Raw genomic sequence first — 26,364 nt, forward strand, 5'->3', positions numbered from 1 at the left:
AGTGAAAATTTCGTTTTTTCCAAAAGAATGGGAAAAAATGGCTGCCGAAGAAGGCTTGTGGTTTTTTTCCCTGAAAATGCCATCAACAAAGGGTTTCTGGTGCTGAAATCACTATCTTCCCACCTTTCAGGAACGGGCAGACTTGAATCAGAAAACCACATTTTCCAACACAAATTTGGCATTTTACTGGGACATACCCCATTTTTACTATTTTTGGTGCTTTCAACCTCCTTCCAGTTAGTGACAGGAATGGGTGTGAAACCAATGCTGGATCCCGGAAAGCTAAACATTTCTGAAAACTAGACAAAATTCTGAATTCAGCAAGGGGTCATTTGTGTAGATCCTACAAGGTTTTCGAACAGAAAATAACAGCTGAAATAAAACAAATATTGAAATTGAGCTGAAAACAACAGCCATTTTTCTTTATGTTTGACTCTGTAACTTTTTCCTGCGATGTCAGATTTCTGAAAGCAATATACCGTTTTGTCTGCTGGACTCTTCTGGTTGCAGGGATATAAAGGGCTTGTAGGTTCATCAAGAACCCTAGGTACCCAGAGCCAATAAATGAGCTGCACCCTGCAGTTGGTTTTCATTCTATACTGGGTATACAGCAATTCATTTGCTGAAATATGAAGAGTGAAAAAGAGGTATCAAGAAAACCTTTGCATTTCCAAAATGGGATCAAGATAAGGTTTTGAGGAGCAGTGGTTATTTGCACATCTCTGAATTCCGAGGTGCCCATACTAGCATGTGAATTGCAGGGCATTTCTCAAATAGACATCTTTTTTACACACTCACTTATATTTGGAAGGAAAAAATGTAGAAAAAGATAAGGGGCAATAACACTTGTTTTGCTATTCTATGTTCCCCCAAGTCTCCCGATAAAAATGATACCTCACTTGTGTGGGTAGGCCTAGTGCCCGCGACAGGAAATGCCCCAAAACACAACATGGACACATCCCATGTTTTGATAGAAAACACAGCTGTTTTTTCCAAAGTGCCTACCTGTAGATTTTGGCCTCTAGCTCAGCCGGCACATAGTGAAACCTACCAAACCTGTGCATTTTTGAAAACTAGAGACCTAGGGGAATCGAAGATGGGGTGACTTGTGGGGCTATAACCAGGTTCTGTCCCCAGAATCCTTTGCAAACCTCAAAAAGTGGCTAAAAAACAAGTTTTCCTCACATTTCGGTGACAGAAAGTTCTGTAATCTGAGAGGAGCCACAAATTTCCTTCCACCCAGCGTTCCCCCAAGTCTCCTGATAAAAATGATACCTCACTTGTGTGGGTAGGCCTAGCGCCCGCGACAGGAAATGCCCCAAAACACAACGTGGACACATCCCATTTTTTGACAAAATACAGAGCTGTTTTTTGCAAAGTGCCTACCTGTAGATTTTGGCCTCTAGCTCAGCCGGCACATAGGGAAACCTACCAAACCTGTGCATTTTTGAAAACTAGAGACCCAGGGGAATCCAAGATGGGGTGACTTGTGGGGCTCTGACCAGGTTCTGTTACCCAGAATCCTTTGCAAACCTCAAAAAGAGGCTAAAAAAACAAGTTTTCCTCACATTTCGGTGACAGAAAGTTCTGGAATCTGAGAGGAGCCACAAATTTCCTTCCACCCAGCGTTCCCCCAAGTCTCCCGATAAATATGATACCTCACTTGTGTGGTTAGGCCTGGTGCCCGCGACAGGAATAGATCACACAACGGTCAATGTTGGTCCTTACATGAGGCAGCTGTTGACCCTGGGGTGATCCATTCCTGACACAGGCACTAGGTGTAGGCACTCAAGTGGGGTAGTGTTTTTATCAGGACAGGTGAGGAGTCACTGGGTGGTAGGAATGTTGTGGATCCCAGCATATTCCTGTAGTTTGTGTGACAGAAATGCGAGAAAAATTGAGTTTTTTTTCAACATTTCAGCTTTGCAGGGTATTCTGGGTAAGAAAACTTTGGGGAATCCACACAAGTCACACCTCTGTGGACTCCCCCGAATGTCTAGTGTCCAGAAATGTTTGGGTTTAGTGTGTTTCTCTATATGGCCGCCAAATCCAGGACCAAAAACACAGGTGCCTGCCTTACAAAACCAGTTTGTTTTGCCATAGATAATTTTGATGTCTCCACAATATGATTTGGGTGGTGGAATTTGGGGCTGAACTAAATTGGGGAGCTCCCAAGAGGGCACTCTCTCTCTCTCTCTCTGCTTGCCGCCGCATTCACCTGCTCTCTGGGTTGGCCTAACCCACTATTACCCAGTTGCAGGAACAGCTTGCGAAGGGACAGCAGGACTGTCCTCATCACCTCCCTCATAATGTACTGGAAGAGGAGTTATCGAATGGGACTCCTCTGACTGAAAAATCACTCCCAGAGTCTGCGCCATTGTCCTATCCCTCAGATGCTGTCTCAGTATCTGATGTCTCAGTCTCTGACCCTATGTCAGAGCGGTCCTCTATAACCCGAGTGCAGGCAGCAGTCATCCATCAAGATGCCATCTCTGCTATTGGCTAAACTGTTGCTCTAAAACACTAGCCTACGTAGACAGTCACAAAATCGAAGGTGTGTGTGAGATACGTGCAACAGTAGAGGCCACCTTACCTGCGCTTCTTCCCTCAATCAGCACGTACTTTCAAGACACTCAAAAAACACCTTGTCACATACCATTCGTCACAGTCTTTAGCACCTCCTGCGCCCAGTCCAACAATCATTATTGGTGCTCCCACTCCCTCCTCCTCGGATTCCCTCATTACCACCCAGCAAAAGTGCCCTTCATCTCTCCATAGCCGCCCTCGACCCCGCACATACGTTTCATTGGTATTATAGCGCAGGTAATGGCTGACTTTACTAATGTACTCAGCTATTTACATAAAATACAGATTTGCTCTTTGCAGTAGGCATATAAACCTTCTGTGCTTCTTTATGGCACTAAAACTGCCACTAGACAAGTCGGACCCTTTTCCCCCCAGGGAATCCACACACATATTGACAAAAGTGATATATATATATGACAGCCAACCACCTGAAGCTCAACTCAAGCAAAACCGAAATAATCGTCTTTGGCCCACACAAAAACACCTGGGACCCCTCATGGTAGCCCACCACGCTAGGCCCTGCACCCACCCCCGCCAACCACGCACGCAACCTCAGCATCATCCTAGACTCCTCCCAATCGATGACCCAACAAATCAACGCTCTCACCTCCTCATGCTTCAACACACTCCGTATACTGAAAAACATTCAAATGGATCCCCACAGAGACCAGAAAAACTGTCACTCACGCACTCATCAGCAGCAGGCTTGATTACGGAAACGCCCTCTACGCCGGCACCACTCTAAAACTCAAGCGCAAACTACACACATCAAGCCCCTTTCCCTTCCCCCCCTCCCCCCGCGCCTTGAGACCCTCACGGGTGAGTAGCGCGCTTTATAAATCTCTTTGATTGATATATATAGATCTACCTCTATATATATATATATATATCTATCTACATAGATATATCTATAGATATATCCATGTACATGGATATATCTATAGATATATCCATGTACATAGATATATCTATCTACATAGATATATATATATATAGATCTATATATAGATCTATTTTTTTTAGTTGTTGTATGGTTTCCTTGGGGGCCAAAATGGCCCCCAGGGAAGCCCTACAACATCTAAAAAAAAATATTGCCCACACAGGGGGTCACCCTGCCCATGGGCGACCCCCTGTCATTTTATTTTATTTTTTATTTTTTTATTTTATTTTTTGGGGAAAAAAAGAAATTTCCCTGGGTGGGGGGGGGGGGGCGATCGCGCCCCCCCCCTCCAGGGCCCCCCCCCTAAGTGAAATCCCTGGCGTCTAGTGGTGTTTCCTGGCCCCCGATCGCATCACTTTCAGAAGGCCTCGTAAGAAAGGGGAGACTCTCCCCTTTCTTACGAGGCCTTTTGAAAGTGTTTCCTGGCCCCCCGATCGCAGCTGTGCTGCGATCGGGGGGCCAGGAAACCTGAAAGTGTTTCCTGGCCCCCGATCGCAGCAGAGCTGCGACCGGGGGCCAGGAAACACTTTCAGGAAGGCCTCGTAAGAAAGGGGAGACTCTCCCCTTTCTTACGAGGCCTTCCCGAACGTGGGGAAGGCCGTTTTCCCCATCGAAGCAGGAAGCGGCCACAAGGCTGCTTCCTGCTTCGATGGGGAAAACAACTTTGTAACGTCAGCGGCCTCACAGCGCGCTGACGTCACAAAGGGGCGGGTGAGGGGCTGGGGGAGACACGGAAGCTTCCGTGTCTCCCGGGAAAAGTAAAAAAATAAAAATAAATCCTCGGGTGCAACGCACCCGAGGATTTATTAACACCCTCCCTGGTGTCGCCCACTGGTCGTGACCCACACCAGGGAGGTAGTGCGGGCGTCGGCCAGTGGCCGTCGCCTGCATTTAAGGGGTTAAAAGATGTGAAAACCAAACGCACACACATTACGTGCATATCGGACACCCTGCCTTCCTCCTACTCCTTATATTGATCAACGAAGTCTTCACAACGAAAGATGATTGCTGTTGAGGGCAGTGGTGTATGTTGACAAATATTTCTCTATATACACCGGTAAATCCATTTCAGAGTTTGAATCTCACTCTCCTCTCGCAGGATTGTTCTCAGGTGCATGTATGGCGCAGTAAGTAAGCAAGGAAAGGAAAATTACTGCTAGGAGTTCCGAGTACATATGGAAAAATGGCTGCTGGGAGTTTTCTTGCTGCAGGCCAGGGAGAAGAAGAAACCCATAACGCTAGTTAACGCACATTTAGCACTTTGTTGGGCATTTTTGTCCTTAGCAACAGAGATGAACGCCTGTTTATAAACATTGGATTTTTGAAAATAAATGGAATAAAAAGTAAAAGCAAAACGTGCTTGCAGTGATTCGCTGATTTTACTGCCTTGTGCTACCATTCAATGTAGGTGGCGCTGGTAGTTTCCATACATTCCGTACTTGTTCAAACAGTTACTAGAAACTTGGCAGGACCAGCTTCCTGCAGAAATGTATTTTCTCATTTTGGTTTTACAAGTAACAAATGCAGGAGTTTTTAATGCTGACCCAATAAATTTCATAATTTGCTGTTCAAACACAATGAAATGCAGCCCGGTCCTAGAACACTAGGTGTAGTTATCACCCACTTGGATGCTGCTAATTGTATCACCCTTCGAGGTATTGAACACTGAGACAATCGCAAGAAGAATCAAATCTGTGATCCTTGAATGTGCACATAAATCTTTGTTCCAGGCACCCAGGACACATTGATCTCCCTCACCCCTTTCTCATCCAACCATGCCTCAATTCATGCGTGCATACAGGAAAGGGCACACTTTAATGTCATCAAATCTCGGAAGCTGAAAAAACTCTTATGCGCTACTTGTCAGGCCTCTGGTTCGATGGAGAAAATAATATTGAACAAGCATTTGCAATGCAATGGGTATCGCATTAGTTCGACGCAGAGCTATGAGCCTTGTAAAGTCCTAACTGGACTTTCTTTGCCACATAAAATGAAAAAGAAAAGTAATACAGTATTACTTAAACAAGCTGACGGCCACCTTGAGCGTGAAGGAGACACACAAAAGGAATCAGAAGTTTGCTTGCAGTCAAACGTATCTGCAAAAGTGCAATTATCCAAGTAACAGGGTCGATGTCATGCACCACGCTCCACTATGCCGCGCTGCGTGGCAAATAAAAAGTAGTCCAGAAACCATGCTGAAAACATGGAGCCTCGCATGTTTTCCGTAGTTGGTGGGTGCGCTCGAGGAGGAGAAATCAAGTGAATTTTAAAAGACAAGCCCACAAACCAACAAAACTGATGGGCGTGCGGTGGGCGTAGTTAAAAGTCCACAGAGAGATTACAGCAGGCTAGAGTGCTTGCGCGTTCGACCCTAAAAAACACACGATGTATTAATTAACCAGCTCTTTAGTGTCGGCACCCTTGACCAGTTCTGCTACTAGATCTTTTGGACCCTTGGGAAGTGGCATCACCAGTTCTCACTTGTGCCAGAAGGTCTTTTTCTTGTTAATGTTTAGTCCTGCACCAACTATGATGCCAGGTTCTCTTCCAAGCGCGACAAGATCTGCTGGCTGTGAGGCCAATGGATTAGAAAATAAATACAATTGGGTAGAGGAAGGCTCGGCAGGCGGTATTTAGAAACAACATTGCCAGCCTGGCCAGAGTTGGGTCTCTGAAAAAGGCGACTAATAGAGTAGTAGAGAGTTCAAAGCAGTTCTCACCCCAGCCGCCCCTCGACGTATTCATTCAGTAGTGATTTCAGTACGTACTCATTAGGTACTATGGTGTCTGAAAACCCGATCACAGATGTACATTCATCCATCTCAAACTTTTGTTTTACATGTGGTTATATGAATGTGAAAGAGCCACAGGATTCACAAAAATCTGTTACGAAGCTTGGTACCCTGCTGATCTGATAACTCTTACGCTCTAGCACGGATGGTGCAATCGATCTGCTATAGTTTCGAAGACAATCAGAACAGCACCTTATTAAGGCAATGCTTCAATCACTAGTGCATCCTAGCTTGATTTCCCACTAAAAGAAGGGACTGAGCGCCATCGATTATTGTTTGGACCAGTTGCACAAATTACAACGCATGACCACTCAAATCACACCAAAGCCCACAGGGATACATTTAAACATGAAACTACCATACGGCATATATCATAAGCCAATGCCAGACACTAACTTCCTCCTAAGTGAATCGTCATCCAAAGAACAATTGTATAACTCTTAGGATTTGTTAGAAAGTTAACACTCAAAGTCATAGTGATGGGGCCATGAAGAGATGTGTTGTTGATCCTTACAAAAGACCAGAATAAAGAAAGAAGCTGTCAATGTTTGTCAATATTTTTTTGTGGGAAAAAACACTGCATCAGTTGTTCCATAACTGGATTTGCAGTAAGCTCGTCAAAGAGCCACTTGTCAGTATAAGCGGTACACAGGATCCAAATAGGACAAGGGCTATAGTGATAACCTTTAGATTTGCAAAGACCTAACAAATGTGTTAATTGTGAAGCGTGAGGCACCCTGGGACTGCTCTTCCAAAATAATTATGGCTACAGCACACAAACAGCACAATAATCCTGCACAACACGTTATCAAGATGTCTGTGGTTTGAGGAAATTGCAAATCTCAACAGTTTTGCACAAAATAATTGATCACACACTACATTACATGCTTAACAGCACAGGACGATGCTATTGTATCCACTACATCGACATAACCATTGCACTGCAAGGTAAGTACAGGTACGCCGATGTAAGGAGGTAAGAAAAATAATCCATTTACCATGACTGTGTTGTGGTGGTTGATATACTGGGTGCAATATTATTGTAGGGTAATATTACAGACACCAATAGTGTCATGTAGCCAAAATAACAGACCATTCCACATCAAACTGAAGATTTAAATGTAGCAAAGCACAGCACCCGTTGTACGTTAGGTCTCCCTTGACGCCATTTCAGTGATCTCTGTGAAACTGTGAGGTACCCTATTTCAGAATCCATTTTCTTGGGACCTGGGAGCTTTATCAATACCACTTGAATAGAAGCCAATCAACACAGATTTTAGTGGGCAAAATATCTCAATTAACATTCTTTTCCCATCTTTAACATATCTCCTGCTGAGGGAATGATTCACACAAATGTGAACAACAAAATATAATGATTCTACATTTTATTATCCAGTGTTGTAAGTTACTATCATGTTCAATCTTCATTATCCACTTAGAAACAAGATTCATTAGCTAGCTTGTAAAGCTGAACAGTAGGGTGGTAGTTGCTAGGATTATAGCACACCATCAGCTTGTCAGCACAGATGGCATGGCAAGTGCCTTAAACAGTGCTGGGTAGATAAGCCAGCAGCCTAAAAATCTATTCAGTAAAATAACCACCAGTGCGCCCCTTTACATGTTTTATGAAATCTGTATGTTGGGATTTGGAGTAACCAGTCTCCAAGAACAGCCACTGCAGCAAGATTTTCTCGCTAAGCGTCCCCTGCTCAACCCCTTCTAGCAGCCAGTGTCCTGCTAGACTATTGTCCCAGGTAGAAAGAACAGATGATGCCTTAGACTTCAGCTGTAAAGGCATGGCCACGTAAGCTTCAGCAAAATAAATCCAAGGTCCTCTACAGGGAATGCATAGGAGGGGTCTTGTTCAGTGAACTGGCCACAAATTTGAGACTGTTGACTATTTAGATCTAGGGGAGTATGAGCAGAAATATATAACAGGGCTGTATCCCTAAACGTGTCATGGTGGGCTACAGAAAATAGATGTGCATGGAAACCAATTTCCAGAGTCAATGCGTATATATATATATATATATATATATATATATATATATATATATATGTGGCACTCTAGGCCTGAAAGGGTATTGTTTTGATAGGAAAATTGTACATTTAACCACCACTCTCCCAGATCCCTTTATTCCTATTAAAATAATTTCTGTTGCCCAGGTTCCAATGTGCCGTGACTGTGAAAATAAATGCAGCCCAACAGTACTTTAGAGCAAGTGTGCCAATAAACATATATTAACACATTTATTACTACCATGGCAAAGTCAAATTTGAGTTTATTACCACCATATAAAAAGACTGACGTTGGAAGAAAAAAACACTTTTTACATCTAAAACTCTCCTAAAAGGATGCCTCTTCAAAGTGATTCTTCCTCACTGCACAAATTTGACCCCTTGAATCCTGGTTTTGGTTAAATGCCTTTTGTTAAAACACGTTCATATGAAAAAAAGCAATTGCTTAAATCAGAAAATGAGATGTGTAGAGTCTAAAATAATATATATCATTGTAGAAACTTCATGACCCACTCAAGGCTTCATCTCCTGTGAGTTACAGCCCCTCCTTACACTCAACAATGGTAATAAATGTCATATTACACTGCATATCTGCATCTGTAGTATTTACATATATATTATATATATTTATATATAATAAATGTGTGTGTAGCTGATTTGTGGAGTCTGAACTACTATTTATCACCTTAGAAACTTCATGACCCACTTAAGGCTTCGTCTCCTAGGAGTTACGGCCCCTCCTTACACTCAACAATGGTAATAAATAGCATATTACACTGCATATCTGCATATGTAGTATTTACATATATACTGTATGTATATTTATATATAATAAATATGTGTGTGTACACACACATGCTTTCAGTTAGCAGTCTTCCCCCAGTGTTCTGATAACGGGTCATTCTCATTTTGCTTCCATCCCATGCAGTGTAAGGCCCAGGGCACTGGGTAAGTCCACTTCATCCTTAGCGCTCTTCACTCGGAGCAGCAGCAGTTCGCTTGCGCCCATCTGTTTAACAAAGTAGTCCACTTGAGAGCCAGCACAGGCGAGCCAATCTCTGCTTTCATTTAACGCTTTTTAATTATTTTTGTATGTGTCCCTTTTACATATGTTTTTCAAAGCTATGCACTCCTCTTTTACATGGCAGAATGCTTACTTTATATCCCTTTTGAATTTTAATGATTGAATATACGCCTAAAGATACATTTTAAAAAAATCAAAGAATTGCCATTGTTTTCATTCTGCTCTATCTGACTGCTATGGTTCCACGTTTCAACTAAAGCAGACAGTTGACCCTGCCTTCCCTCTAGCCATGCCACACGGCAGCACGCAGCTGCCCTGGGCACCAGCGAAAAACAAACAAGCCCAGAGCAAAGCGCCCATTATATGGAAACAAAGAACTGGCCTCGCCAGGCGGAAGGGTAAACAGAAACGAGCTATTAACTCGCAATTACCACAATGCAAGTAAATGAAGATTTTCGGCCCAGACGGAGTTTTGCAGGGCCGGCTGCAGAACATTCCAAACTGTGCTTGGTAACACAGACGCCGCCCTCCCCCGAGCCTCCCGCGAGATGTCAGCGTTCAAAGCGAAAGCGTGCCCACCTTTGAGAGGTAAGACACCACGTGCAGCTAGTGGTGGTCCCAGGGTGGGGCGAGGAGACTTTAGGATGTACTGCATTGGAGGTTTGAGTAAGCAGGTTGCCTGTAATCACACGGTGGGCCTTGGGGCTGCTGGAAAGCTCGGGGCAGTACAGCTTGCATTGTCCATGAACGCACTGATCCCCACCCCTGCTTCAAGCAACCCTTCAACACATCAAAGCTTAAAACGGCTGCTGATTTGATATCCCGTGATAAATAGGGGCATATTTTTCCCAGTGTTTATATTTTCTGTATCTCTGATGTTGGTTGTCATTGCACAAATGGCTATTCACAAAGGTAAATTTGCACGTGCGCATTGCAAGTTGACTAGTACACCTAGGAGCACTTGTACTACTTGTTTGGTGTTTACCATTGCAGAGTATACATGTACTCTAGTTGTAGACCTACAAGTCTTTGACCCCTGGTTAAGACACTTTTGCAAGGATTTATGAGTGTAAAGCGCGCTACCATTCAAAAACAGGCAGATAACTCTGTCACTGGGGCACAGATCTTCCTGTGGTAAATTATACAAACAAATAATAAAGTGTAATAAGCATTAGGAAAATACTTAATAAATTTTAATGTAAAATAGAAATGTAAATCAACCTAAAATAATTAATACTCTAAACCTAAAACAACGAAATATTACTGCACATTAACTTTACATTAAATAATACATACATGAATAATAGTGTTGTGTGGGTGGGTGTCTGTATTTGCATCCCCCTTACTAAACCCTCCTCAGCCCTCCCTAAGCCATGCCTTACCCTACCCAAATCCCCTTCCCATTTACTAGTAAGTGTTCCCCAAGTTCCTGCACATCTCCAGGTTCCTCACACACTTACGACTAAAACGTATACCCACGTGCGCAGACATCTTTGCAATAGAAAAGATAGAAGAGGCAGAGGTGAGGCCTCCGCTCGTCATCTGTGGAGAGCATTTTGTATTGTGTGAGTAATACTGTTATAAAGCTACTACATTTTCTACATAGCGCAGTTTGCGAATAGGCCTCTCCGACTGAAGTCAAGTCCAACAAGGCATTTATTCAGTTTACATCAAAGAGGGGCACCAGCAAAATAAATTGGGGAAAGAAAGCAAAAACAAAAAGAAAATCTCACAAACTGACATCAGAGCATCATCCACCAGAAATGGTTATCTTCAAAGCTGTTGTTGAAGAGCTGCCTTTGACATGTTCCCAAATACACCTCTTTTCTAGTGAAAGCCCTGGGTCCTGGCACATGGCTCCATGATTTCAGGTCTAGGAGGGTGTGGGCAGGGTAAGATTATTTTCTGCTTCTGGACTGAACATCATCAGAGAGCATGCTATGGTAATAGGGCTCCATATCACCGGGACACTGCCTTCTATTATGTTCATGGACAAACTTTGGTGAACAATGGTTTATAATGTTTAACCACTGATCATCATGGTTTATCCTCGTTTCTGACTATGTAATTGACCAGCAAATGTTTCCGTTTGCAAACCAATGTATACTAGTCATTTATTTTGACTCTTCACATCTCACTGGTTACGGAGGTGAGAACAAGTTTGGAACCTTGTTGAGATAACATAATGATTTTGTTTAATGTAGCACACTTTTGTCAATAAATCTTGGTATTTTAGTGGCCATGAGAAAAATAAATGAAGGATCCTTGAAGGTTAGACACAAAAGAAGCTGAAGAAGGTAATGAAACATGGAGAATTTGCCGACATTTACCTTATGAGTACGCATTGGTTGTCATGGCGCTTCCACAGACAGCGGTAGCACTCATTGGCGATGGAGAAGATGTGAGGTGGAATCTCGCCCATATGGTGCCTACTGTACAGCTCCACAGTGGCACGGTCGTACAAGCCTGGAATGACCCTGTAAGGGTTCACTGAAGCAAGGATGGAGCCGATGTATGTCTGCAAATCCAAATACATAAAGAGGACATTTACTGGAATGTTCCAAGTAGCATTTACACTATGGTGAAGCACCTGCAATTTACCACTCTGCTAAGAAATAAGTTCACCAATGTTTCCAGGGCAGATGCATTCACAAACAAATTAATAACAAGGCTTTCAATTTCAGGCTCCAGACCCTTTTTCTGGGGTGTGAAGATTCGCTTGTACAAAGATGCACAGCCTGGTGTAAAACAACTCATTTAAAACATCCACAATCCACTGTGAATGGGGAAGGTGATGCAAAGACAGCTGAACTGGCAAAATATGTCAATATAAACAGTTAATTCAGAGCATGAGCAAATTCCAGTCACTCAATCATGCTACTACTAAAAGAAGCAGCCGCCATGATGGAGAATGAAGAGTAACATATACCAGAAAAAAGAGGGGTAAATTCAGAAATATATACACAATGTTAAATGTTACTTAGGAAGAATCAATCAAAAAAGTCTGTATTCTGTAAACAGGTGTTATTAAATACTGTGGTAAATCAGCTGTCAGAAACCAACCTAACAAATTCTAACCCTCTACACATAAAATACATACTCGTATAAGTGCCAAGAATATTTAATGGTATAGCAAAATGTGTAAGAGATGTCTTAAACACTAAATAAACTCTTAGATACCTTAGTGGAAAAAGATGGGGAAAGAAATCATCGCTAACATCATGTGAAAAACAAATGCAAATAAATATCTGTATGAAAGCACGCCTTTGCTCAATTTACCTGGTGCTATAGACTGAAACAACATTCAAGAAGAACCAGACGCAAACTTAGAAACCAATCCATGCAGCTGCAAAATGCAGTGTTTCCCAGAGAAAGTTCCTAATTTATATTTTGCGTCTACCAGCGTCTTTGGGTACCTGATATTTGCTCTGGAGCTTGATTTCTTTGCTTCATGGTGTTTTTAGCCGCCATTATTCTAAATATGGAATGTATTTCAGACTTTTGGGTACCAAGGCCAGTGGTTTCCGGTGCTCAGCACCAGCACTTAATTCCCAACACTGGCACTAATGATAGTCCAAGACATGGTGGTGTTGTCTGTCTAATTTTAAACAATGTTTAATACTTCAATATACATTCAAATGAATCATTTTCTTATAGTTCTGGGTGGGCTGGAAGAGCCTGAACTGTCAAACTTGTAGGCGTGTGATGGTTATTTGCTGTGTTGGTACTGTCATTGGCAGCACTGGTGGTGTAATGGGAGGTGCAAACTGCAGTTGCCTCCTGAGAAGGCCCGGCACTTACTCTTATACGAAGTAAATCACTGACCCAGGCATATCAAAATTAAGAATATTTTCTGGACGCTGGGATGTAAAGTCATCATAGGGTACCAGGGAAGCTCTCTATTATACCTTGAGATACCTTGTGTACCAACATCATGCCCTGCAATGATACTATAAATATATTGTATGCTGATAATCGGTGCTGAATCAGCACCGTTGGCATCAACTTTCTAAATCATCCAGGGGTAGGAGGCTTCTCCCAATTATCTGCTAGAAAATGTTTTAATCCCTATTCCATTTGGCACACTTTGCTTTAGAGTAGTTGTACCACAATACTGCATATTTAATATTGTTCTGCAACAACATCAATCATTCGATAAAGACCACCGTTGTATTATGAAGGTTAGCGTAGTTAAAAATTGTTTTACTGGTCATAACTCATCAGTGTACCGTGACAATGCATATTGTGTCACTGTAAGTAGAGGTAAAGTAGATGTTGGAGAGTAAATCTTTTATTTAGATATGTAGACTTTAATTTACTATACAGTGGTAGTCAACATCTTACACTGGATATTATTTCAGGGCGATATTTAGTTTTTTATTATTATGTCATAGAACCTTCTTAGAAAACATAATTTACCACTGATTGTTTCAGAGGCTGGAACACAAAATCACACATCCACCCATTTCTACTGACTCAGTGAGCAATAAAATGCATCATAAGGCTCTTATGGGAGCCCTCAGGAACAGTGGCGGCTGCCACAAATATCAAGGGGAGGGGCGGGGGACGACAGGGACGGGGGAATAAATAAAAAAAAGAAATACTTACTGTTCGTCACTGCCGTCCTCTCCTGCCACCTCGCTCATTCTCCTTGCCTGTTCTATTGGCACTGCTTACACGCTAAACATAGCATTTAAGCAGCGCCATGATTGGTCTGAGCAGCAGTGACTCCCGCTCAGACACAACCCTGGGGCCTGTGCAGTTTCTCCAGCCTGGCAGTTCAACACAGCCGGGCTGGGGAAACCTAAGTGCGCACGTGTGTATGGACTGCCGTCTTAGGCCGTCCAAACACACATGCGCACTCAGTGCACTCTCTCCTCACCCTCCCACCTCCCGAGGCCCAGCCCCGATCCTCACATGCTGGCTGAGCCAGCAACAGAAAAATAAAATGATATTCAAGTATTGTTTTATTTTTCTGCTGCTGGCTCTTAGCCAGTGGGGCGACGCACCTCCGCCATTGCGGTGGAGCCACCACTGCTCAGGAGTTATTGTGAATTTGGTTTACAAGATAGCTCTGCCCCACCATACTTCCATCTCCTAAAAAAACTTGGCTCTCCTTGCAGCCGTGCTCTCCTCTGCCATCGTAATGAAAGCAGCTCTTGCCACACAGATGGCCAAGAGGATGGCAATGATTCTCTTTGGGAAAATAAAACAATACAATACATGGTGATAAAGGGATAAACACATCAACAGATGCGAGCTGAACATAGCCTACAACATAGGTAATTTGATGGGAACAATATCGACCACTGATGCTGTGCACACTAGTGCAGTGCTTAATGTATGCAGGAGGTTACAAGTGGAGGGTCCGGGGACTCACCTTTGAGGTCCTGGATTCATTTTTCATCCTCAGACTTTATTCTGGGCCATGAGAATAGCAGAAAAAGTGAAAAATAACACAGGGAGAAAGAAGGGATGAAATCCCTCTGAAAGAAGGAGATACATGGACAAGCAGTCTAAGGCAGTGGACGAAATAGGCACGAGGGGTAATCAACACGAGGAACCTGAGGTATTTAAGAAGCAGGAGTTCAGAGCTACCGGAGGTGGCCTTCTAATCTAACGTTGGGCTCTGGACTTTTTTTATTTTCAGAAATTAAGTATCACCTCGTACTTGTGTATCGCTTCTTCAGTACGAGGTTTTATGAATTGCCAACTCGATCGTACAAATTGTAGTGACCCATTAAGAATCAAATGGTGGTCTATTCCAGTGTTACAAAACCGTAATATGTAGGTTGCCCCCTCATCTGTGCAGCAAATGCTCAACCCGCTGAGCTATTTAATTTGACTTTGCATGGGAGCTCGATTTCACCGGGGGGGGGGGGGGGGGGGGGGGGGGGGGGCGGAGAGGCCGATAATTCAGCAATTCTTTTTCTTTCCCTCTTCCCCACTAAGTATGTGTCAGACAGTACATACTAGGAAATAAATTTCGGTCGCCACTGGAGGTTTGTTTTTCTTTAATATGTTTCCCGAGGTGGTGTCTTAGTAAAAATTGCCTAAATTGCTTGTACTCATGATATACGCCCACGACATGTCTGAGCCAATTAAAATAGTCCTAAATGAAAAAAATGCAATGGGTTTGTGCCTTTGGATTGTGCTATTCCGCTTTGTGCATGGGGTGAAAAGAGGACAGGCTGAATGTGGGCATCCCGCAAAAGGCCATGTCAGCGACGAGGAACTAGGGCCTGCCAAAAAGGTAAAATAAAAACAAGGAAGCAGTCAGGGTGCCGCTCTGCAGAAATCCAGCGGTAAGGAGACATGCTTATTTTGTAAACAACTGAACCTGGTTTGATGCTAAACTCTTCCTCTGTAGACTAGACAGAGAAGGCGATCGATTTATTTCTACAAAGCACAACAGAACTGAAGCTAGTATTTAGGACATAAGGACTGGAGATGGGAAACCTAAGTTGTGGGTTTTTTAAGGACAAAAGCCCTCGCCCACCCACTGGGAGACAGGCTTCATCATTGGGCCCCTCCTAACACCCTTCCAATTGGGTGATATGAGCACAGACTACTGACCCCGTTGTTGTGTGTGAAAAAAGGCTGCTTTATTGAAACAGGTGTGAATTACAATGGCACTGTAGGCATACTGCCTTACAACACTATAACCTCACTATACATTCAGAAACCCCCTACAAACTATCACCCACCACTTAAGTCCCACCTTCCCCTTGAACTTTGCAACAGATCCATACATCTTGATCCACTGACTCCAGATGCTTGTAACACTAGTATTTCTAAATCTGATTAACAGCAAACATATGAACATGCCTAAACATCTATGTCCTGTGACATAACCTTAACTTCTGTTCTCTTTCTGTCGTGAACTTGTTCAGAGCCTGCCTTACAATCTTGTGCATCCATATCCATTACATAAACCTACCCCGGAAAGGGACTGTGCTCGCTTCAGGGATGCACCACTAGGCTTCAAAGTGTGCTGCTAACATTCCAAGTTACATCTGAATAGTTTGAACAGGGACATGGACCTTTGCTGCCATGAGGTGTGGCGAAGGGGTCAAGTGACTTTGTTTCAGGTGAGCCATGAATTGAAGATGTCAACATTACTTTAAAATGGGAGGAGAGCAGGAAAATGCAATCCATACAAAACCGGACACACTTCACAGGCATCGTAAAACGAAAACCACAACACATTGTGACATACGCAAGAATGTAAATGTTGATACCCCTTTAGAAGTCTTCAGCTTAAGGGGGGCTGCCACTAGAATATGACATTATTCTCAGTTTGCTTATGTGGTGTGTGACCAAAGTAGAAATGTCCCTAGTCTCCACAATCTGTGCCAGGGGTGAAAGGCAATGTTAAAAGACCAAAGAGGGTGCTATGGTGCCTAGCCCATCAAAAATAATTTATTAGATCTACTGCACATTTCTGCTGATACTTTGTTGCATTTTTCCTCACTTTATATCTCAGGTTGGTTGGTACAAGACCAGTGAGGCAATTAACCTGAAAACAAGTGTCCTTCGTGTTGTTGTGACATATGATCTTACATAGAAGACAGCATGCTCACAAGAAGGGGCTACCTATTCATAGGCTCTACATAACATTCTATTCTTATCTCAGCTAGTACTTGTGTTAAAGATTGCTCTGGTTACAAAATTGGTACATAATTGAAAGAAGAACACAAAAATGAAATGTCCTGGTTTAAGAGGCTAAAATTCTTTCAAATTGGAGATCTGTGTGGAGCTTTTAACCACTAAGTGCAAGAGCTACATCCAAGAGACAGACCTGAGACTGGGACTTCTTCACATTTAGAAGAGCTGTTCTTAGCAACTTTTCAGCAACAACATGAGCAGGACCAACCCTGGTGATCAGTGCATGCCTGATGTCGCTGCCAGACGGCCAGACATCCACAGCCTTCTGCATCTCTCATCTGAAGTTCATGTAAAGACTCTGCGCATCGCCAAGCAACTCTGTCTAGTGCCTACCTGTCTTGGTTGGAATGACTCTGTTGAGGCTTTCTAGGCATGTGCAGTATCAACCACAAATGAAACGTTTTACAGAAAATGGACTCTTAAAAACCAGGGAAGCTGCCTGTATTCGAAACTGCAAGATGGGTTCTTCACCCACGGAGGGCTATCTTCACTATTCACCGGAAGTGAAAACAGATGTGAAAGAAAGCTCTATGCTGAAAGAATATTTTAATCTCACGTTTGAGAATAATTCTACCCCAGGGACACAGATATCCTGATTCCGAGTGGGTCAGTATTTTCCGACCCCTGCATAAACCTCTGTTTGAGCAGGGGTAGGAATCAGAAGTTGGAAGGTATGTACCGCATACAGTAATTACCAGGTGCGTTCGGTCTCTCACCCTTCAGTAATTCAACAGGGAAAGGTGTATGGTATTTTAAGTACTGTGCAGCTTTTGGTGCATGGTGCTATATACCACATATTGTTATTTACATGGTACCTGCATTCTGATAAACTCGCAATCAAGGCCATAGTTGGACACCAACCCATGTTATGAGTGACACATTTATCCTGAGCTGGCCTTGTCCTAAAAGCCAAGACAGAGCTAAAGGTGCTCTGGGGATATTTGATCAGTTGACAAAAAGTGAGTGCCAGAAACTTAAAATATCCGTACCTGAAGCTCATTTCCAATCACAACAAGCACGTGATTGGTGCAAGCAAATTCGACCCTCCTTAGATGAGTGGCTTTCACCCTTCTTCCATCCATCTAGTCACCCATTAATTCATCCCTCTGTGTATCCCTTCACCTTTCCATCTATCCATCCCGTCATTAAAATATATATTCACGAATCCTTCCAATCATCCTTTCACTCTTCTCCAGCTGTTCATTCTTCCGTTTTTTCATCCGTTCACCCATTCATCTGTCGATCCTTTTACTCTTTCATCTATCAATCATTACACACTTACATCTATTCATTCATTCCTTCAGTCCTCCTGCCTACCTTTCACCTTTTTTCCTTCCTTGCTTTCACGGTTTCCTTCCTTTCATCTCCCATCCCGTTCTTTCATTCCCCTCTCTATCGCCCCATCTTTTTTCTCTCATCCTTCTTTTGACTTACTTTCTATCTTTTGCTCAGGTGTTCGATTACCTCCCCCCCCCCCACCCCCTCCGTCCCCGTCCCCTATACCCATGCCCTCTCTTTCTCTGTTTCCATCACTGTGTGTGGCAGGCAGGCATACACCCCTCTTTGTCGCATCCCCACTGATCACTTAGTATTTTCTCTGAAGAGCTGCAGACAGAAGACCCTCATAAACATGTAATACAGCGGCAGCCTCTCGGCGTAAGGTGCCGGAGAAGGGGGCTGCCTTGGCCACATAGGGAATGGTCCTCGCTCAGTGGAGACACTTTCTAAACTGCACCGCACCCGCACCTCACAAAACATGGCTGCCGTGAGAACCTGTCAAAGCACAGCTCACACCAGCTCGCACCTGTTGTGCACAATGCCTCTACCAGCACCAGCGCCGGAATGCTCTATTGCACATGGTTTGCAGTGACTGCTAAGAAACCTTGTGCGGACATGTTAGAGAGAGACACGCTGCACGCCACACCGGCAACGTCTTTCTGTCCTAGAAATCAGGTACAGCAAGCAATCTAGGAAGACAAAAGAAATCTTTTTCTACAGAAATTAGCTCTTCTTTTTCTAGCTCTTTGTTGCCCAAGGCAGCCAGGGCTTTAACACTGATGGTCTGAGGAAGAAAAATCTGTTGCCATTCAACCACAGCGCATTCTGCCTCCTTAACAACTGCAAGAGTCTCATTTTCCTGTTGACTTCCTCAAATTCTTGGCTTTATTTGCAGAATTAAAATAAGCTTATTGCTTTTGATAAAAACTTTCAAAGAGGGAAATCATACGCAAGTCATGGTTCTGCTTCCAGCACACATTCTGAGTGGTCTGGTAAACAGGGGTTTCATTTATTCATATCCCTCTGTGGAGGTTTCAAAGTAAACTTTGATTCTTTCTTGGTCTCTGTGGTCTGGCTGCCCCACCCCTGCGGAGCGCGCCCTGGCACTGGGCCCTGCCAAAGAGCATCTGCTGATCAGCTGCTGAGGGTTGGGGAGGAGCAGGCCGCACTGCACGCTCGCCCATCCTGTGAGCATGTGTAAGCCTTGCATAATCATATCCTCTTCCCGCTGGGCTTTCAGACACATGCCAGCACCATAGTCTGATACATTTAGATTCAGATTCTGTCACACATCTTTTCTCCTACTTCTTGGTGCAGGTACCAGGAAATTACCTTAATGCTGAAATCAGGTCTGCTTTCCTAAGGGGTCCTGGTGGCTTACTATAAATACATTTAATAAAACTAACTGTAGGAGGCTGGCCTCGCTTGTAGTGGGTACCAGGGGTACTTACACCTTGTGCCAGGTCCAATTATCCCTTATTAGTTTAGAAGAGGTGTTTCTAGCAGCTTAGACTGATAGAAGGTAGCTATGGCAAAGCAGCTTAGGCTGAACTAGGAGACATGTAAAACTCCTACTATACCACTGGTGTCATATGCACAATATCGTAAGAAAACACAATACACAGTGTTACTAAAAATAAAAGGTACTTTATTTTTATGACAATATGCCAAAACTATCTAAGTGAGTTCCCTCAGTATGAGGATAAGTTATATACACAAGATATATGTACACAAACCAAAATTAGGTAAGTAATAGCAAGAAAAGTAATGCAAACAGTGTAGAATTACAATAGATTATAATAGGAGCACATAGGTATGGGGGCAACACAAACCATATACTCCAAAAGTGGGATGCAAACCACGAATGGACCCAAACCTATGTGAGCTTGTAGAGGGTCACTGGGACTGTAAGAAAACAGTGAGGGTTAGAAAAATAGCCCAACCCAAGACCCTGTAAGGTAGGTGTAAAGTGCACCTACTACCCCAGAGAGCACAGAAGTCGTGATAGGGGGATTCTGCAGGAAGAACAAACACCAGCAATGCAACAACAGTGGATTTCCAGACCTGAGTACCTGCAAGGCAAGGGGACCAAGTCCAATAGTCGTAACAGTGTCAAGAGTGGGCAGGAGTCCAGGAAATGCCAGCTGAGGGTGCAAGGAAGATGCCACTGGATGGAAGAAGCTTGGAGTTCTGCAAGAAAGAAGAGAGCTAGGGACTTCTCCTTTGGAAGGGATGTCCCACGTCGCGATGAAGCTTGCAGAGGTGTTCCCACGCAGAAAGACCGCAAACAAGCCTTGCTAGCTGCAAGGGTCGCTGTAGAGGTTTTTGGGTGCTGCTGTGGGCAATGAGGGACCAGGATGTCGCCACTTGGAGGAGGAGACAGAGGGAATGCCCAGCAGCTCAGGGAGTCCTCACAGAAGCAGGCAGCACCCGCAAAAGTACCTGAACAGGCACTTGGAAGGAAAGTGAACCGGAGTCCATGCGAAGTCACAAAAGGGAGTCCCACGACGCCGGAGGACAACTCAGAATGTTGTGCACTGCAGGAAGGAGTGCCGGGGACCAAGGCTTGGCTGTGCACAAAGGAAATCTTGGAAGAGTGCACAGGAGCCGGAGCAGCTGCAAATCACGCGGTACCCAGCAATGCAGTCTAGCGTGGGGAGGCAAGGACTTACCTCCACCAAACTGAGACTGAAGAGTCACTGGACTGTGTGAGTCACTTGGACAGAGTTTCTGAGTTCCTGGGACCACGCTCTTCAGGATGAGAGGGGACCCAGAGGACCAGTGTTGCAGTCATTTGGTGCCTGCAGTTGTAGGGGGAAGATTCCGTCGACCCACAGGAGATTTCTTCTGAGCTTCTGGTGCAGGGTGAAGGCAGGCTACCCCCAGAGCATGCACCACCTGGAAACAGTCAAGAAAGCCGGCAGGATGAGGCGCTACAATGTTGCTGGTAGTCGTCTTGCTACTTTGTTGCGGTTTTGCAGGCATCGTGAGCAGTCAGCGGTCGATCCTTTGGTAGAAGGTGAAGGGGGAGATGCAGAGGAACTCTGATGAGCTCTTGCATTTGTTATCTGAAGAATTCCCCAAAGCAGAGACCCTAAATAGCAAGAAAAGGAGGTTTGGCTACCTAGGAAGGAGGATAGGCTACCAAGAGAGGAAGGAGCCTCTGACGTCACCTGCTGGCACTTGCCACTCAGAGCAGTCCAGTTTGCCCCCAACACCTCTGTTTCCAAGATGGCAGAGGTCTGGGACACACTGGAGGAGTTCTGGGCACCTCCCCTGGGAGGTGCAGGTCAGGGGAGTGGTCACTCCCCTTTCCTTTGTCCAGTTTCGCGCCAGAGCAGGGCTGGGGGATCCCTGAACCGGTGTAGACTGGTTTATGCAGAGATGGGCACCATCTGTGCCCATCAAAGCATTTCCAGAGGCTGGGGGAGGCTACTCCTCCCCAGCCCTCACACCTATTTCCGAAAGGGAGAGGGTGTTACACCCTCTCTCAGAGGAAGTCCTTTGTTCTGCCTTCCTGGGCCAGGGCTGCCTGGACCCAAGGAGGGCAGAAACCTGTCTGAGGGGTTGGCAGCAGCAGCAGCTGTAGTGGAGAACCCGGAAAGGCAGTTTGGCAGTACCCAGGTACTGTGCTAGAGACCCGGGGGATCATGAAATTGTCCCCCCAACACCAGAATGGTATTGGGGTGACAATTCCATGATCTTAGACATGTTACATGGCCATGTTCGGAGTTACCATTGTGAAGCTATACATAGGTAGTGACCTATGTATAGTGCACGCGTGTAATGGTGTCCCCACACTCACAAAGTCCGGGGAATTTGCCCTGAACGATGTGGGGGCACCTTGGCTAGTGCCAGGGTGCCCACACACTAAGTAACTTTGCACCCAACCTTCACCAGGTGAAGGTTAGACATATAGGTGACTTATAAGTTACTTAAGTGCTGTGGTAAATGGCTGTTAAATAACATGGACGTTATTTCACGCAGGCTGCACTTGCAGGCCTGTCTAAGAATTGTCAGAGCTCCCTATGGGTGGCAAAAGAATTGCTGCAGCCCATAGGGATCTCCTGGAACCCCAATACCCTGGGTACCTCAGTACCATGTTCTAGGGAATTATATGGGTGTACCAGTATGCCAATGTGAATTGGTAAATTTAGTCACTAGCCTGTTAGTGACAAATTTGGAAAGCAGAGAGAGCATAACCACTGAGGTTCTGGTTAGCAGAGCCTCAGTGAAACAGTTAGCCATCACACAGGGAACACATACAGGGCACATACTTATGAGCACTGGGGCCCTGCCTGGCAGGGTCCCAGTGACACATAGACTAAAACAACATATATACAGTGAAATATGGGGGTAACATGCCAGGCAAGATGGTACTTTCCTACACAACCACTTGCACATTTCATTTTAACAGAAGGATCAATTCTTTATGCTTTGACTTAAGACATAAAAAACACTGTGCACAAGACCATAAAATAGATCTACACTGTAGGATTTAAAAAAAAATTATGTAACAGCTATTTGTTCAGTTAGATTAAAAAGTCAGTACTAGCACAATCATTTTAAGTAATCTCACAAAATGTATCTTGGGAATTTTTCTGTACAGTGCTTATGTCAGCGAGAGGCCACATCTGAAGAGATGAAAGTACACAAACTAAAATTGGTAGGAAGGCGAGAGCAAAGACATGGAAAGTAAAGGGGAGCTTAAGTGTGATAAGTTCACATGGTCAGACTACATATCCCTAAAATAGTGCATTCCGCTGAGGGGCCATCAGTAGTTTTGTTAGGCCCACCACACAGTAATTAAATAGAGCAAGAAATGAGGTCCTCTCACAATGAAGAGGCTTACCAATGGAGAGAAGAGTCTTCTTTCACTAACACCAGTTAAAGGAACAAATAAATCACATCACAATTAACTCACTTCTTGGATTACGCCACAAGAGTATTTTAGTGTCACCTTCTTTAAGCTGGATGTTTTTGGGGATATCCTTCAACCTCCAGTGGAAAGCCTGCATAATTTCTTTACATCTGAAAAGTACACCCTGTCATGACACTTTTAAGTTGTTATATCATCCGCTTACTGCATATATGACACAATTCTTTTTTACATTCTTTTGCCGCAGCAGGCATTTTTTTTGTTTTTGTCAGCACTCAAGAGAGAGTCAAACCTAGTTGCTCTGCCAATGCTTATTTCCTCAGTGTTGCTAAAAAGTTTGCAATTCAAGCCCAACTCGAGAATATTTCTATTTCTTGTTTTACCTAATATGGGGGCCTCACACGATTTCACCTATTGCAATAACAATGCTTGCATTTACCAGGACCTAGCATTTATCCATGGGTCTGGTTTCGATTTGAAGATTAAGAGATGCCCATCTGGAAATATCTGGTTGTTGCCCAAGAGGTGCTGCTGATCAAATGTCTCTATTAGGGATAACAAAATATCAAGAACCACTGGTAGACGTCAACTTTTAACTTCTGATAAACAGATAGCTTAAAATTGCACATTAAAATAAATTATAGTGTGATTGAGGACATCGATCTGTGTTGGAACCAGTTAGAGACAGGACCGGATATTCTAAAATCCTTTAAGTTTGTCTAAAATGCATACAGAAACATCTCAGCCTCTGTAGTTTAACATATCTCAATAAAATCTTGTCTTAACTTGTAAGGTTAGTAATGCTAGCAGTATCTGTAATGTGCTGGCATTCCTAGAGTCAGCTTTTAACTTTGAACAATTGTATATTTGGTTTGGCTTAAGGACTTCTACCAGTGATTGTGCCACCTAAAATGACGTATGTATGCCTTTCTCGAATGAAAACAAGCGGATTTTAAAAGACAAGCCCACGAGCTAATGAAAGTGACTGATGTAACATGGACATGGTTAAAATCCCCCTAAAGACAGATTAGAAGAGGGACGGAACGCTTTGCGCACGCCCATAAAAAGAGGGATAAGAAAGATAGACATTTAGAATAAAACACAAATGTAGCCTGGTTCAGGAGAGAGGGAGGGACTTGGGGGATTGGAAGAAACCTAGCAAGAAGGAACACTTCAGGGCGGTAGACTTGGGATGATCAAACAGAGAGGGAGATCAGTAGGGAATCAATGCTTCCGTACGAATAGACACTCTCCAAAAGAGGGAAGCTGAAACAGAGGAGCATGAGTGGCAACAGTGAAAGGGGACAAATAAACAGGTCAAAGGTAGATGGAGAAAACTGGTGGGATGAAAATAGAGAATGAGGTGATTAAGTGGGGATTCAGCAGGTAGTCCCCAACAGCCCATGAAGAAAATAGAGAAAAAAAGCAAAGGGGTAAAGGATCTATGTAAGCCCTAGTTCGTTTTTTCACAATCACATAGAAATACTTATGCACGTACGTATATAGGAATACACATTGGTACCCAACATCCTTGAAACCAGAGCTGTATCTCACACTCTATACATTGTTTCTCACAAAATCAACAACCAAAAACGCATGCAGAGGAACAGAGACATAGACATGGTGTGCATCGTGGTTCGTACCAGAAACAAGAAAAAAAGAAACAAGGCCGAGAGTGGAGAGTAATTCTGTGCACATTGGGACATGTGTGATCAGAGCCAAACTTATTTTTGCCATTCGTCACTTGTCGTACAAGATGCTAAAAGCATAAAAAATACTGTGAGAGAAGGGTTGCAGGTGAGCAGCTGAAATTCGATTCAACTGTTGCTTGAGGTGCACCTTGTTCAGCCTACATAAAAGATGAGTTAGCATGTCATTACCAAGAACAGAACTGTGAGAAAGTAGCCTCTTTCTAGCCTTGTTACCCCCACTTTTGGCCTCTTTGTGAGTATATTTCAGGGTGTTTTCACTGTCTCACTGGGATCCTGCTAGCCAGGGCCCAGTGCTCATAGTGAAAACCCTATGCTTTCAGTATGTTTGTTATGTGTCACTGGGATCCTGCTAACCAGGACCCCAGTGCTCATAAGTTTGTGACCTATATGTATGCGTTCCCTGTGTGATGCCTAACTGTCTCACTGAGGCTCTGCTAACCAGAACCTCAGTGGTTATGCTCTCTCTTTACAAATTGTCACTAACAGGCTGGTGACCAATTTCACCAATTAACATTGGCATACTGGAACACCCTTATAATTCCCTAGTATATGATACTGAAGTACCCAGGGTATTGGGGTTCCAGGAGATCCCTATGGGCTGCAGCATTTCTTTTGCCACCCATAGGGAGCTCTGACAATTCTTACACAGGCCTGCCACTGCAGCCTGAGTGAAATAACATCCACGTTATTTCACAGCCATTTACCACTGCACTTAAGTAACTTATAAGTCACCTATATGTCTAACCTTTACCTGGTAAAGGTTGGGTGCTAAGTTACTTAGTGTGTGGGCACCCTGGCACTACCCAAGGTACCCCCACATCGTTCAGGGCAAATTCCCCGGACTTTGTGAGTGCGGGGACACCATTACACACGTGCACTGTACATAGGTCACTACCTATGTACAGCGTCACAATGGTAACTCTGAACATGGCCATGTAACATGTCTAAGATCATGGAATTGTCACCCCAATGCCATTCTGGCATTGGTGAGACAATTCCACGATCCCCCGAGTCTCTAGCACAGACCCGGGTACTGCCAAACTACCTTTCCTGGGGTTTCACTGCAGCTGCTGCAAACCCCTCAGACAGGTTTCTGCCCTCCTGGGGTCCAGCCAGGCCTGGCCCAGGAAGGCAGAACAAAGGACTTCCTCAAAGAGAGGGTGTTACACCCTCTCCCTTTGGAAAAAGGTGTCAGGGCTGGGGAGGAGTAGCTTGCCCCAGCCTCTGGAAATGCTTTAATGGGCACAGATGGTGCCCATCTCTGCATAAGCCAGTCTACACCGGTTCAGGGATCCCCCAGCCCTGCTCTGGCATGAAACTGGACAAAGGAAAGGGGAGTCACCACTCCCCTGCACCTCCCAGGGAAGGTGCCCAGAGCTCCTCCAGTGTGCTCCAGACCTCTGCCATCTTGGAAACAGAGGTGCTGCTGGCACACTGGACTGCTCTGAGTGGCCAGTACCAGCAGG

General features: G+C 44.2%; 1 protein-coding gene across 1 annotated transcript in view; it reads right to left on the reverse strand.

Annotated features, from left to right (window-relative positions):
- MYO10 (myosin X) overlaps positions 1–26,364 on the reverse strand; it is a 754,439-nt gene that overhangs the window by 540,401 nt on the left and 187,674 nt on the right. Inside the window, exon 4 of the mRNA XM_069219725.1 lies at positions 11,692–11,879. Coding sequence (XP_069075826.1) covers positions 11,692–11,879 — 188 coding nt within the window. The remainder of the gene's footprint in view (positions 1–11,691; positions 11,880–26,364) is intronic.

This window comes from Pleurodeles waltl, chromosome 2_2 (assembly GCF_031143425.1).
Source record: "Pleurodeles waltl isolate 20211129_DDA chromosome 2_2, aPleWal1.hap1.20221129, whole genome shotgun sequence".
NCBI classification, from domain to species: domain Eukaryota; kingdom Metazoa; phylum Chordata; class Amphibia; order Caudata; family Salamandridae; genus Pleurodeles; species Pleurodeles waltl.